Source organism: Artibeus jamaicensis, unplaced genomic scaffold (assembly GCF_021234435.1).
Source record: "Artibeus jamaicensis isolate MK-2021 breed Jamaican fruit bat unplaced genomic scaffold, CSHL_Jam_final contig_1132, whole genome shotgun sequence".
NCBI classification, from domain to species: Eukaryota; Metazoa; Chordata; class Mammalia; order Chiroptera; family Phyllostomidae; genus Artibeus; species Artibeus jamaicensis.
Genome location: NW_026521221.1, coordinates 2,052,868 through 2,066,576, shown reverse-complemented (window position 1 = coordinate 2,066,576; position 13,709 = coordinate 2,052,868). Strand labels below are relative to the sequence as shown.

Sequence of the window (13,709 nt, the reverse complement as noted above, 5' to 3'; positions counted from 1 at the left end):
GTGACTTTTAAGAACACACACTAATCAGTTGCAGAGATGATACAAATCCAAATGTATGCCATGATATCCCTTTACTTTTCCTAACCTCTACTCCCATCTCTCCCTTTGGTGTCCTGTCTCACCTCCACATATTCTACTTATCCAAATTATACCCTTTACTAGGTTCTTGTCCCAATCTCACCTAATAAAAACTTTCTGATGACTCTTAGTCATGGTAGTTTCTCCCCTTTTCCCAGAAGTCTCCTGGGACAACTGCCAAGGTAAATGCGGAAGATTATGAGGTTGGCTGTGGCCTTCAAAAATAGCTTATCCATGTCCCATCTGTGTTTTACTCTCCATATTCATGTTCTTCATGCAAAGTCTTATTTATTTTGCAGGTAATGTACCCCCTGTTACTTTCCAACCTCAGATAATAGTTGCTCATGATCTTCATTTCTCTCCTAAGAATTTATGTGGCTGGTGATGGATGCAATTGTTTGCAGGGTTTGGCTGAGCTGAGCTCCCAGGAGAATCTGTAGAACAGAGCAAGTTTCCAAGGGTTATTTGAACAAACAGAATCCCACCGTGGGAATAGCAGCCAGGGCACCTGAAGCTTGACTGCTTTTCTCTCCATTTTTGCTTCTGTTGGAAGTTGGGGCTTCAAACATTCCTAAACATGACTCCTTCAAGGTAGCTATATGAGAAGAAAAAGCTCATTTTCTATTAGTCATTTCTTCATGTTATAACATCCAAAATAGAGACTTACTTATTATTGGTCCAACAGGTCCCTTTTTAACTTTAGAAATAACAACTTTTATTGTCAGTGATCCTTTAGAAATAATGCAAAAAGTTGCAGTATGCACAAAAAAATGTGCATATGGAGGACCCAAGATGACGGAGGAGTAAGTAGAAGCTACACTAGCCTCCTCCTAGGACCAATCTGGAATTACAACCAAGTTGTAGAAAAAATTATCCTGAATACACAGCTGAAACACTAGCTGGAGAGAAGCCTTATAACCAAGGAAGACAGAAGAAACCACTTAGTCACAATGAGACTGGTAGGGAATGAGGAGGAGACACGAGAGGGCTGGCTGGGCTTCCACAGGTGGCAGCTGAAGCCCTAGAGAGATATTCAGCGGCAGTGGGGGTTATTCCTAGAAGTGTGGGGTCTAAACCCCAAGCTGGGTTCCCTAGCTTACAGCACCAGAGCCAGGGAAGGAAACCAGATAACAAAAGCTGTGAAAAGCAGCAGGGTTTCTGTCTGCCAGGGACAGATGATTGGAAATGCAGAGCGCCTCCTAAAGGGTCAACACATAAAATTTTGTTTGCAGCCACTTAGCCTGGGTTCAGCAAAGGGAGGGCAGAGTGTAGTAGAGATGCTTTCAGAGAGTCTGGGAGTAGACTCTGAGGATAGAACTGAAGGAGGAGCCACCAGGATCCCTGTGCTGAGTGATTCCCCATACTGCAGAAGCCATCTTTCTCAGGCAGAGCACTGACCTGCAGGGGGCATCAGCCTGAGAGAAAGCAATAGCTCCACCCACAGAAATTACTCTGAGCCACCCTATGAGGCTTAAGTCCAGCTACTGAGCACAGCTTGAGGCCATACCAGTGATTAAACACTAAGATGGGTCTCTGGGTGCTCAGAGACATCAGCGGCCCCTCTCCTAAGCCTGGTGCTGATAAAGGCGGCCTAGGTGTGCTGCTTGGTTCTTTCTGCACACAAACAACCCCAGCAGAGGGAGCCACATACTGTGGATCACTGACAGCTCCAAACGGGTTGACCAGAGCCAGTCACAAGCAGCATCTGACAAAGGCCTACACCAGAGTCTTTGCAGATCTACCTAATACAGAAACAAATCCGAGGAAGAAACCAAAGTAGAAAGACAAACAGACCCCAAAAGAAAGAATAAGAGGATTGTCTAGAAAAAGAACTTGATGAAATGGAGGCAAGCAATTTATCAGATAGAGAGTTTAGAGTAATAATTATAAGGATACTGAACAACATGAAAAAAAGACATAGAAAACATAAAGAGGACCAGTCAGAAGTGAAGAGTGCAATATTTGAAAGAAACAATACACTAGAAGGAATAAATAGTAGGTTAGATGAAGCAGAACATCAAAGCAGTGATTTGGAAGACAGGTAGAAAAAAACATCCAGGCAGATCAGCAAAAAGAAAAAAGAATTCTTAAAAATGAGGAGAGCATACAAAATATTGTGGACAGCATAAAGCATAACAGCATCCACATCATGGGACTAACAGAAGGAGAAGAGAGCGAGCAAGGGATCCAGAACCTATCTGAAGAAATAATGATGGAAAACGCCTAATCTGGTGAAGGAAAAAGACACACAAGTCCAGGAAGCTCATAGAGTCTCAAACAAATTGGACCCTAAGACACCTAACTGACATACATTACAATTAAAATGGCAAGGCTTAAAAGCAAAGAGAGAATCCTAAAAGCCACAAGAGAAAAGCAGGTAGTTACATACAAGGTAGCACCAATTAGACTGTCATCTGATTTTTCAACAGAAACATTTCAGATCAGAAGGCAGTGGCATGAAAAATTCAAGGTGATGAAAAGCAAGAACCTACAACCAAGACTGCTTTTCCCAGCAAAGCTATCATTTCAAATCAAAGGAAAAATAAGGAGCTTCTCAGTAAAAAAAAAAGGAGTTTGTTAACATCAAACTATACTGCAACAATTATTAAAGGGCTTGCTTTAAGAAACAAGAAAAAGAAAAACAGGGAAAAAAACAGAAAAAAATCTAAAAATAAAATGGCACTAAATACACATCTATCAATATTCACCTTAAATGTAAATGGCTTAAATGCTCCAGCCAAAAGACAGAAGGTAGTTCAAGGGATAAGAAAATAAAACCCATATATGTGCTACCTCCAAGAGTCCCATTGCAGAACAAAATATAAACAGACTGAAAGTTAAGGAGTGGAAAAAGATTTCATGCAAATGGAAAGAAAAAAAAGCAGGGGTAGCAGTACTTATATCTGGCAAAATAGACTTTAAAACAAAGGCTATAGTGAGAGACAAAGAAGGGCACTACAAAATGATAAAGAGAATGAGGCAACAAGAAGATAGAACCCTAATACACATTTACACACCCAATGGAAGAGCACCTAAATATGTGAAGCAAACTTGGTAGACATAAAGGGAGAGATCAAGAGAAACACACTCAGAGTGAGCGATTTTAACATTCCATTGACTTCAGTGGATAGATCTTCCAGACAGAAAATCAACAAAGAGACTGTGTGTGGCTTTAAATAACACACTGCATCAAATGGATTTGATATCTTCAGAGCCTTTAACCCAAAAGTAGAAGTATATACATATTTTTCAAGTGCAAATGGAACATTTTCTAGAGTATACCATATTTTAAGACAGAAAGCAAGTCGCGATAAATTTAAGGCAATTGATATCATATCAAGTATCTCCACTGACCACAATACTATGAAACTAGAAATCAATCACAAGAAGAACACTGAAAAACACAAAGATGCTAAATACATGTTATTAAATACAAACACAAAGAAGCTAAATACACACATGGAAGCTAAATAATATGTTATTAAATACTGAATAGGACAACAACAAGATAAAGGACTTAATCAAAACATACCTTTCCCTGGCTGGTGTGGTTCAGTGGATTGAGCGACGGCCTGCAAACCAAAGGCTCACTGATTCAATTCCCAGTGATGGCACATATCTGGGTTGCAAGCCACATCCCCAGTAGGGGGAACACAAGAGACAACCACACATTGATCTGTCTCTTCCTCTTTCTCCCTCCTTTCTCCTCTCTCTAAAAATAAATAAATAAAATTTTTAAAGAAAAGATACCTTGATACAAATGAAAATGAAGACAGATCAATCCAAAATCTGTGGGTCACTGGGAAAGCAATCCTAAGAGGGAAATTTGTAGCATTACACACTTATCTCATAAAACAAGAAGAAGCTCAAATAAACAATTTAACTTCACACTTAAAGAAACACACACACACACAAAAACAACAAATAAAGCCCAAAGTTAGTAGAAGGTAATAATAAAAATCAGAACAGAAATAAACAAAAGGGAGTCTGTAAAAAGATACAAAATATCAATGAACCCAAGAGCTACGTATTTGAAAAGATAAACAAGATTGATGACCTTTTTTTTCAATTTATTTTATTTTTTTATGTTGTTCAAACACAGTTTTCTCCATTTTTGCACCACCACTTTCTCTGGCCCCACCCACCCCCACTCCCATCCTCAATCCTACCCCCTTTTAGCTTTGTCCATGGGTCCTTTACACTGTAATGTATTGCACATAAATCCTTAATTGTGACTACATTAAATGCTGATATAATTTGGGAAGCAGTCGTGAATTAAAAGTGCAGATCTGGTATTAGAATTCCTGTGTTCAAATCCAATCTCCACCATTTATCAGATGTGAGATGTTGAGTAAGTTCCTTAATGTCTGGGCCTCATTTTCCTTATCTTAAAATGGGATTCTATCCTTTCATAAAGTTATTGTATTTAAAGTAAACAGTAATTAATAAATGGTAATTATTTGAGGCTTACTACGCAGTAGGCATTATGTCGAACACTTTACACTCATCTGTCAGAGCAAGTTGAAGAAACTAAAACGCAGAGATTTGAGCATAGTAGACTACCAAATAGGTATATTGAATGAGTAGGGCTCGAAGAAGCAAACCAACAAGGTCCTCCTCACTGGCAGGCCAGTAGTAGAGCCGGGAGAGGAGCCCAATTATGTCTGACCACAAAGTCCATGTCTCTAACCCCTATGCCATATCTGACAATATACAGTGTGCTGAGTTCAGTGCTAGCGTAGAAAGCCCCTAGTGCGTGGCGTTTTATCACTGGCCTTCTGCGTTATAGGGACGAGGCAAATGGGCTTTGAAGGATGGCTCGCCAGTTTTCAGTCTGGCTTTATGCCCAGTGGTCAGGGCTACAGGATTTCTCTAGTCGAGACTTAGGGTTGAGATGGGAAATGCACCCTTCTTTACTCCTCAGTTCTCTTCCCCCGCGCAATAGAGGTGCGCGGTGAGTGGTGGCGCTGTGTTTGGACACAGCTGTCTCTGAGCATTCTCTTCCCCAGGAGACTCACGGGTAGCACCGAAGCAAGAGAGGCCCAAGGGTGCGGGGGAGCGTGTTTCCAGCCGGACCGCGTCCCTGGGCGCTCCCTAGTGCTGCGCCTGCGCGCTCAGCCCGCAGCCGCGCCGGCCTCGCCGACCTGCGCTTGCTTCTTTGAACTTGAGCTTGTAGCATTTGTGACTCCTGGGCCCTGAGATGTGCGGCTGCCGGGTCAGTGCCAGCTGCAGGTGCGTGAGGAGCACGCCAGGAACCCAGGAATCCGTGTGAGGTGGAGCGAGCCCCGGGAAGGGTCGGACCTGCCTGGATCCCTCCAAGGTGCTCAGGGACCCAGAACGGGGACACCACGACCTCAGCTCCTTTTCCTTTCCCACTTTTCCACGTCTTGACTGCGTCTCACGGAGAGTGGGAATCGCTGAGAGAAAGGCCCAGAGAGACTGCTTTTCCTTTGCTGTGACGGGTCGTGTCACATAAGGCATATTTTTTCCTGGCTGCGGCCAAAGCGATTTTCACCCTTGCTTGCCCTTCCTTTCCTGTTGTGGGATTTTGCAGTCTCTGGACTCTGCTACACCACTAGGTGCTTATTAGTTATGGATGATTAGGGTAAGGACTAGAGGTCAGGATCCTTTCTCCAGTGCATTCACCCTGAGAGGGACAGGTGAGGGTTCAAGGCCAAGAGAGTGGGTGGGGGTAGAGAAACTAGAATGCGGGAAACGCTGTAATAAATGTCGCCAGAGATTACTCCCCAACTGAAAGTTGTTTAAGTTTCTCTCAGGTCTTTCGTTTCGATTTCATTGACTTTTGTGATATCCTTACTTCGTTTTCATGTTAACCAACAGGTTTTCAGCCTTGAAGCAACCTTGGAAGTTTTGGAGACCAGTTTTTACAGACTTCTAATGGTTCTATCTTACTGTTGACAGAATAGTTTTCAGATCGAACCACTGAAAATAAATCAAACCATTATTTTTATTTTCAGTTTAACGTAGAAGAAATTACACAGTTTTTTTTAAAGAATATATATTATTGACCAAAAGAATCAGTTGAGACCACAGAGAATCAGTTGAAATGGGATTTGGACCTCTGTCAAATTAATATGCATCCTGTATACCGGCATAGAGGACTACACTTGGAGCATTGGGGATTCCTGAGCTGTCACTTATAAATAGGAGATGAGATCACTGCGTGCCACCAATAGCACTAACAATAAAGAGCTTCCAGTGTTTTCCCACGTGGTTTGGAGGCCAGTGACAATAGTATCCATTCTTAGTCCTAGTGGCGGATTATCAACCATAGCCTCTTTGGCACAGGAGCTGTAGATAGTCAATTCCTATTATAATCAGAGATGGTTGTTTGTGTGTGGTTCTAGTGTGGGATATTTTTTTAAGTGTTTCAGAGACACTATTAAAGGGAAGGAGAAATATACAAAAGGAACTGAGTAGTTCAGTCCCAGGCCAAAATCCTTTCAGACCCAACCATAAGATAATTGCAAGCCCTTTCCTGGGTGTCTTGGGTAGGGGAGGTGGGGAGCTGGGGAGCTCCCCTACCCCCAGCACACACCAGACTTGTGCCTGGTCAGAGCATTGCAGTTTTCTGGAGGGAGTTGCACTTAGGGACTCATCCTTCCTCCCATTAGCCATGTGTGTACTATACTACATTCCTGGCTCAGTACCTCAATTTTGAGGACCTTGGCTGAGGCATTTCCTGGATGCCTCCACCAAGACTTTATTGGGAAGGGAATGCTGTGACTGATGCACTTTTCTCCCTTTTGACCCAGGACCTCTCCATTTATAACCCTCCCTTCCTCCCTGGCCTGGATGACCTGTCCTCAAAGAGTCAGAAGCCTTTCGTTTGCGCCTCCTCAGCAGTAAGATGATTTGTGTGCACTATGTCCACCTGACCCTCACCTAGTGTCATTTCATTTAGCCTTTTTCCTGCACTGTCACAGTAAGTGAACAAAAGCTTGATTATTTTTTTCAGTTTGGCTCATTGTCTTAATTGACCACATCAACACCTGATTGCTTGACAGGAATTAAATAAAGTACCAAGTTCTTGGCTATTCACTGGATTCATGACTTAATTTTAATCCTCATAATTGTTGCAGTGTTAATGTGTTTAGAGATATGGAGGTTCTTCACCTGTAATTTCTCTAACTTGGCGAAAATGAATATTAACAGCACCAACAGCTGATTGTTCCTGACATGGATATCTGGGTATTTTATAAATTTAATATAATGGCTTGCAGTCAGATTATTTTGCATAAATTTCTGTGGCATATTTTATTTGCCCTCTAATTAGATTTTTGATAAATAGTTTGGGATTATATGGGCCAACTGAACAAAACTAGACACTTGATTTTCTTAGTAATCCTGTCTCATCCTTAGCCACTTTGAATGAAGTAATTGATTTGTTGTGGGTTCCTCTGTCTAATGTTGTATGAAGTATGTCAGCAACAGCCTTCACAAACATTTTTACCTCTTCCTATGGCAGTCTCACAAAACAGTATTTGTTCTTGCTATAATGCCACGCAATCTGATATTTTATACTCTGTTTTATTAAACAAAAATGCTGATCATGCTCCACTAAATTGATTTCATAATCCATTAATGGGTAGTGACATTGCAGTTTGAAAAAAAAATGATAAAGCAACTAGTAGAAGATATTTGCTCAACAAAATAAGTTGTGATTTTATTTTTGTCTGTGATTTAGATTGCTGGGGAGAACCACACAGTGGGTGTGTTTGTGATTGTGTTTATGGTGTCTTCTGGGAGAGGACAGTAAATAGCAAATAGCATATATGTTGCAGGTGGGCTAAGGCAGTGGACAGAAGAACCCTGAGTTTCTGGCAAACTGGTCAACTCTGATCTCAGCTAGAAGATACAAAATTAGAATGAGGGAGCTAGAACAGTGGTTTTTGTTTTGTTTTCTTTTAAATCTCTGACTCCCTTATTCAGAATACAGTAATAGAAGAAGGATAAGAAGAAAATTAACTCATAAAAGAAGGGAAGATGGGTTGTAAGGTGGTTGTGGAAATACCTTTTTTATGTGTCCTACATAGGTGTATTACAGGGAAAAGTTTTATCTTTATATTAACTCTGCAAATAAAATGATCCTTTTTATTATATTGCCTAAAAAGGGAACCACACACAGCTTCCAAGTTAACCGTAGACAGATATATATATATATATATATATATATATATATATATATATAGCCAGTTTGTGGACGTTATTGCTTGTCTTTTAGGAATTGAACAACAAAATGGAAAGAAAAAAATAAAAGGAACTATAGATTTAGTTAGTGTGTTTAACTCTTAGTCAGAAACCCTAAAAATAATATTAGGTAGAGAAGGTTAAAGTTTTAGAATTTGATTAGTGTTGAGCTAAATAATACCTTGACATTTATATTGTTTCAGTTTTGCAGTAGGCTCAGAGGTATCAGGAGGCATTTTTCTCCACTTTACAGATGAAGAATATGGTTTTTCTTCTGACTGCCACCAAAATTATATTGTGGAAAATCTAGGTCTAGAACCCAGATTTTCTGGGACATTTTCTCCCAGTTGTCCATGTTGTCTTCTGGTCCAAAGAAGTAATTGAGAATAAATAGTGCTATTGATGTGGCTAAGGAATCTAACTTGGATAAATAAAATATTTCATTCTTAAATCATGTGTAGAGTATGCTGTAATTGAATGCAAATACATCATATTTTTAGTATTTTAATTCTTACACTGTGTATCTTGCAAGCCCAAAGTTTAAAAAAATGAAAAGCAACTATATATTGATAAATCTACTTAATAGCGAACTAGGAAAATTGGAATTAAAAGGTCTACTTAATGTTAAAAAATTCAGTTGAGTCTCATGTTAATATAGCATCTTAACTAGAAATATAGCTTCAAATTATATAGGTTTTTGAATATTTCTTTTAAAGGCTCATTATTTATGTGTATGAAATTATTTTTATGATTCTAAAGTATTCGTCTAAAATGGATATTCACTTTTAAGCACAAGAAAAGTCTAGATCTCTTTCTTATACTTAACATTTTAGCCAAAGAACAATTTAAATTCTTTATTTTCATATGAATAAGCAATTTTTTAATTAATACATTTTTATTTTTTATTTTTAGACATCTGTGGAAATTAAGAATACTATGGAGTTTATCAGAATATACCACTGGAGAATATGATGGCTGAAAACAATTTAAAAATGCTAAAAATTGAGCAGTGTATAGTAGCCAACAGACTACCAAGAAACAGGCCATATATTTGCAACATTTGCTTCAAGCACTTTGAAACACCATCGAAGTTAGCCAGGCATTACCTCATTCATACTGGTCAGAAGCCGTTTGAATGTGATGTGTGTCATAAAACCTTTAGGCAACTAGTGCATCTGGAGAGACATCAGCTAACTCATAATCTGCCTTTTAAATGCAGTATTTGTCAGCGCCACTTTAAAAACCTAAAGACGTTTGTGAAGCACCAGCACCTTCACAATGAAACCTACCAGAATGACGTTAAACAGGTCAGAAGATTGCTGGAGGCCAAGCAAGAAAAACCAGTGTATGGAATGTATCACACTTTTACCGCAGAAGAGAGAAGGGTATTACAACCATGCACTATGTCCGATCCGACCTATAGCCCTGCAAAGAAAAGAAAGAATATTCATGCATGTACGATCTGCAGCAAGATGTTTCCATCACAATCAAAACTTGATAGGCATGCACTTATTCACACTGGTCAGAGGCCTTTTAAATGTGTCCTGTGCAGTAAATCTTTCCGACAGTCAACTCACTTAAAAATCCACCAACTCACACATTCAGAAGAAAGACCTTTTCAGTGTTGTTTCTGTCAAAAAGGATTTAAGATTCAAAGCAAACTTCTAAAGCATAAACAAATCCATACCAGGAATAAGACTTTTCAGGCTCTTTCATTAAAGATGAAGAGTCCAGAATCATGCTCCCTACCTAATAAATTAAATGCAAAGCAGGATGGTTTTGAAAATGGTGATATAGGTGAATCTGAGGAGAATAATCAACTTGATGTCCACTCTATTTATATCGTTCCCTTTCAATGTCCAGAGTGTGAAGAGTGTTTTGAATCAGAGCAGATTCTCAATGGACACAAGTGTTTTCCTGCCAGAAGTGGCAAAATTCCAAGCAGTTTCAAAAGAAGCCTCAACTATAAAACCATTGTTAAAAAAATCTTGGCCAAGCTGAAACGTGTTGGGAGTAAGAAATTAGATAATTTTCAATCTGAGAAAAAAGTATTTAAAAACAGTTTCTTAAAAAACTGTGATTTGATTTCTAGTGAGCAGAGCCCTGAACAAACCCAAAGAACATTTATGGGCTCTCTTGGCAAACATGGAACATACAAAAAAGTTGGCAATAAAAAGAAGAAAACATTGACTTTGCCGTCTTCTTGGCAAAAACACTTCCAGAGCCAAAATATGGGAAAAAACTTGAAGGGTATCCTTACAACAGAAAACATGTTAACAATGGATAATTCAGTGAATAATAAAGAAATATCTATCAGTGGTTCATCAGGTGAGGAATTCTTTGATAACTGTGAAGTGCTTCCGTGTGGTTTTTCAGGTCCAAATGAAAACATGCCTACTGGACATAAGATGTGTCCTTGTGACAAATGTGAGAAAGTATTTCCGTCCATATCGAAGCTACAAAGACACTATTTAATTCATACTGGACAGAGGCCTTTTGGCTGTAATGTTTGTGGGAAATCTTTTAGACAGTCAGCTCACTTAAAAAGACATAAATTAACTCATACTGAAAAGATTCCTTATAGAAGATCTCTCTGCCAAGTAGAGTTTGACAAGTTGAGCAAACTTTTCATTCATCCGGGTGATAATATTAACTATAATGCTTCCCAACAATGCCAGACTCTGGGTTTTCAAAAATGTGAGGCCCCAGAGTCGGATCAAACATCAGAAATAAAAGTTAAGGCAGAATCAGAGGATTTCATTCTGGGTACCCACTACAGGAACAGAGAGCCCCGCCTCTCTGGTGCCCTTCTGGAAGCAGAGCAGAGCCGCCAGAGCCGCTGCTATAATTATCCGGGACACGCTGAGAAGAACGATGGCCTTCTTTACCAGTGCAGTGTTTGTTCTAAAAGTTTTAGATCTCCTTCTAAATTGGAAAGACACTATCTAATTCATGCAGGGCAGAAGCCATTTGAATGCTCAGTTTGTGGTAAAACATTTAGACAGGCTCCTCACTGGAAGAGACATCAACTTACTCACTTTAAGGAATAACCACAAGAAAAAGTAGTTGTCTTAGATTTGGTTATGTAACTGACAGGCGCACTAACGTGGTTGTGGTCTGTCTGATCTTGTTCTTAAAGCCTGTATCATTTTAAAAAATGTATTTTTATCAAAAGGCCTGCTCTAGGTTGAATGATTTTATAGGCTGTTGCTTGTCTTGCAACATAGGTAAGATACATAGAAAATTAATACAATGTTTTAGGAACAGCCAAATATTTAGAGGGAAGAACATGATTTGATGCCAGAAAGTAAGCATGAATTCTATTGTAATACATACTTTGGCTGTATTGGAAGTGTTAAAAATCCATGATGCGGTACAAACAATTCAGCCTTGTTCATTTTTTAAAGGAATTATTCCTTGAGACATGCCATCTCCTGTTAGATACAGTCAAAACTAAGAGGCAAAAATTGGTTTTTGGCTGCAGCAAATAGCTCTACAAAACTTCATTTATTTTACAGTTCGCATGAAAGCACAATTTTGTTCAATGGTGGCTCAAATTCCATTGCATAACTTTTTTCTTGTAGGTTTAAAAAACATAAAGGCAATATCAGTGAAAATGGATGAGAATATCAGCATTATTATGGTCTTTTCCAAGCTACTTATTCTTAGGATTCCGTGGTAGCTGCACCTTGTTCACAGGTGATTAGAATCAGTTTTTGCCCAGCCTGCTGTTGTCTTTCTCAAAATAATTGAAAAGTAGGAGAGAGGCTGGATGCGCCTCCACACATTTACATGTTTACTTACCAGGAATATGGGCCCAGTGCCATAGTCTTTTGATGAGATATATGCAGTGTTATATTTTCAGAGGAATAAATGTAATTTGTCTATTTGCTTATTGATGATTGACAGCAGTTGATTTTTAAATTCACTTCAATAGAACTTTCTTTTAATGTCTCTTAATTGAGTGGTCCTATGATTTAACTAAATATATTCTGTTAAGTTTGATCAAAATGCAATGACTAGGTCTAGTTATAGTTTTTATTCCTCTGTTTTTTGCAAGATTCTGATTCTAAAGAATGTTTTTTTGATCCTTAGTAAGTTGTTATTTTAACTAGTAAGGTAATTATTCCTCTATAGGAATAAGATGCTAATAGAATTGAGGGTGTCATTTTTCTAAATAGTATTGTCATGATTTAGGAAATACTTCATCTTAAACAATAAAAGGTTTATCACAAAATGTCCTTCATATTTGCCATTTTTTATAAAAATCTTTAACATTTCCTAGCAAAGCCCCCACAAAACCATGATCTTTTAAGGTAAAAAGAATAGGTGAGACTTTCTCCTGGCACACTTAAATACAGTGATAAGCCCTGTACTAAGAATGGATAAATGAACAATTTGAAGTGTTCCATCATACTATGTGATCTGTCTGTGTGTGGTGGTGGCAAGGGGGGTCTGCTTCCCTGTTTTACAAGTGAAATTTTGAGAAACAGGTTTAATTTATAGAGATGAAACAGCACAGTACAGCTAAAATGCCCAGCGATGTACAACTATGCAGGAGAATCACATTTGAAGGAAATTCTTTTAGGTTTCCTTGAGCTTCATAACTTCAGTGCAAGTGAAGTAGTTTACAGAATTTGCTTTAGGCAAAACTTCAAAAACATCTATTACGGTAAGGCAAGTAACAACGAGTTCATATTATCTAAGAATAAAGGTTCAAGGGATTTTTTCCCTTTTTATGTCTGAAATTATGTATTTTGGGATTTTCCTAAGCTACTAATATAATTTTATTTGAAGTAAATATCTTATATATTTCTTTCCCACCCAAACAGGGAGAGTCCTTAACAGTGTTGTGCTTGTAAGATTATTAGATTTTTTTTTTTTGGCCCATGCCTTTTTAAGCTGTTTCATATTGAAAGTGGGGAACTGTACAAATTTTGTCAAAGATGTAATGTAGTGCTATTTGAAGTACCTGTAACAAAATACGTATTTACCTTTACTGTCACTGCCAGCTTCTTGTGGAAACTTTATAGGAGTGCAAGTAAACCGTATACATCCATGATAAGATTCAACTTTAGATATTAAATGATGATTTGCTGCATGCCAGAACTGTTATGTGGAATCAGTTGCATTGGTTTTCTGGAAAGAAAAATAAACATTATAAATATCTTTGAAGAGAATTAGAATTTTTTCTTTGGGCGATTCCAGGTTGTAGCATGATTATTTAACGAGGTAATTTGATTGGCTGAGTTAGTGGAATTAGTGTTTCTTGTTTTGTACTACATTAGGTTCTACAATTTTAGGACAAAATGTGTATGTATTGAAGAAAAGTGGATGGTGGTTAAGGCTCTTGAAAAGTTCAAACTTCATAATATTTCTAAAATGAAGGTTCGGATTACACATTTTGGACTTTTCCTGTT

At 38.5% G+C, this 13,709-nt stretch overlaps 1 protein-coding gene across 3 annotated transcripts; it reads left to right on the top strand.

Moving 5' to 3' along the window:
• The first annotated feature begins 5,192 nt into the window (after positions 1–5,192).
• Positions 5,193–13,458, top strand: ZNF770 (zinc finger protein 770). Of its 3 annotated transcripts, none has more exons than XM_037133175.2 (3): positions 5,193–5,310; positions 6,855–7,024; positions 9,202–13,458. In XM_037133175.2, exon 3 carries the CDS (start codon positions 9,258–9,260, stop codon positions 11,337–11,339), a length of 2,082 nt encoding a protein of 693 aa, XP_036989070.2. In that variant the 5' UTR covers positions 5,193–5,310; positions 6,855–7,024; positions 9,202–9,257; the 3' UTR covers positions 11,340–13,458. The 3 variants fall into 3 exon arrangements, with proteins under 3 accessions (XP_036989070.2, XP_036989071.2, XP_036989069.2); XM_037133176.2 differs by having other exon boundaries at positions 5,193–5,398; positions 6,855–6,944; XM_037133174.2 differs by having other exon boundaries at positions 5,193–5,398.
• The last annotated feature ends 251 nt before the right edge of the window (positions 13,459–13,709 follow it).

What these genes read in the sequence shown, in the direction of transcription:
- ZNF770 (XM_037133175.2), top strand. Translation starts at nt 9,258, where the DNA reads ATGATGGCTGAAAACAATTTAAAAATGCTAAAAATTGAGCAGTGTATA.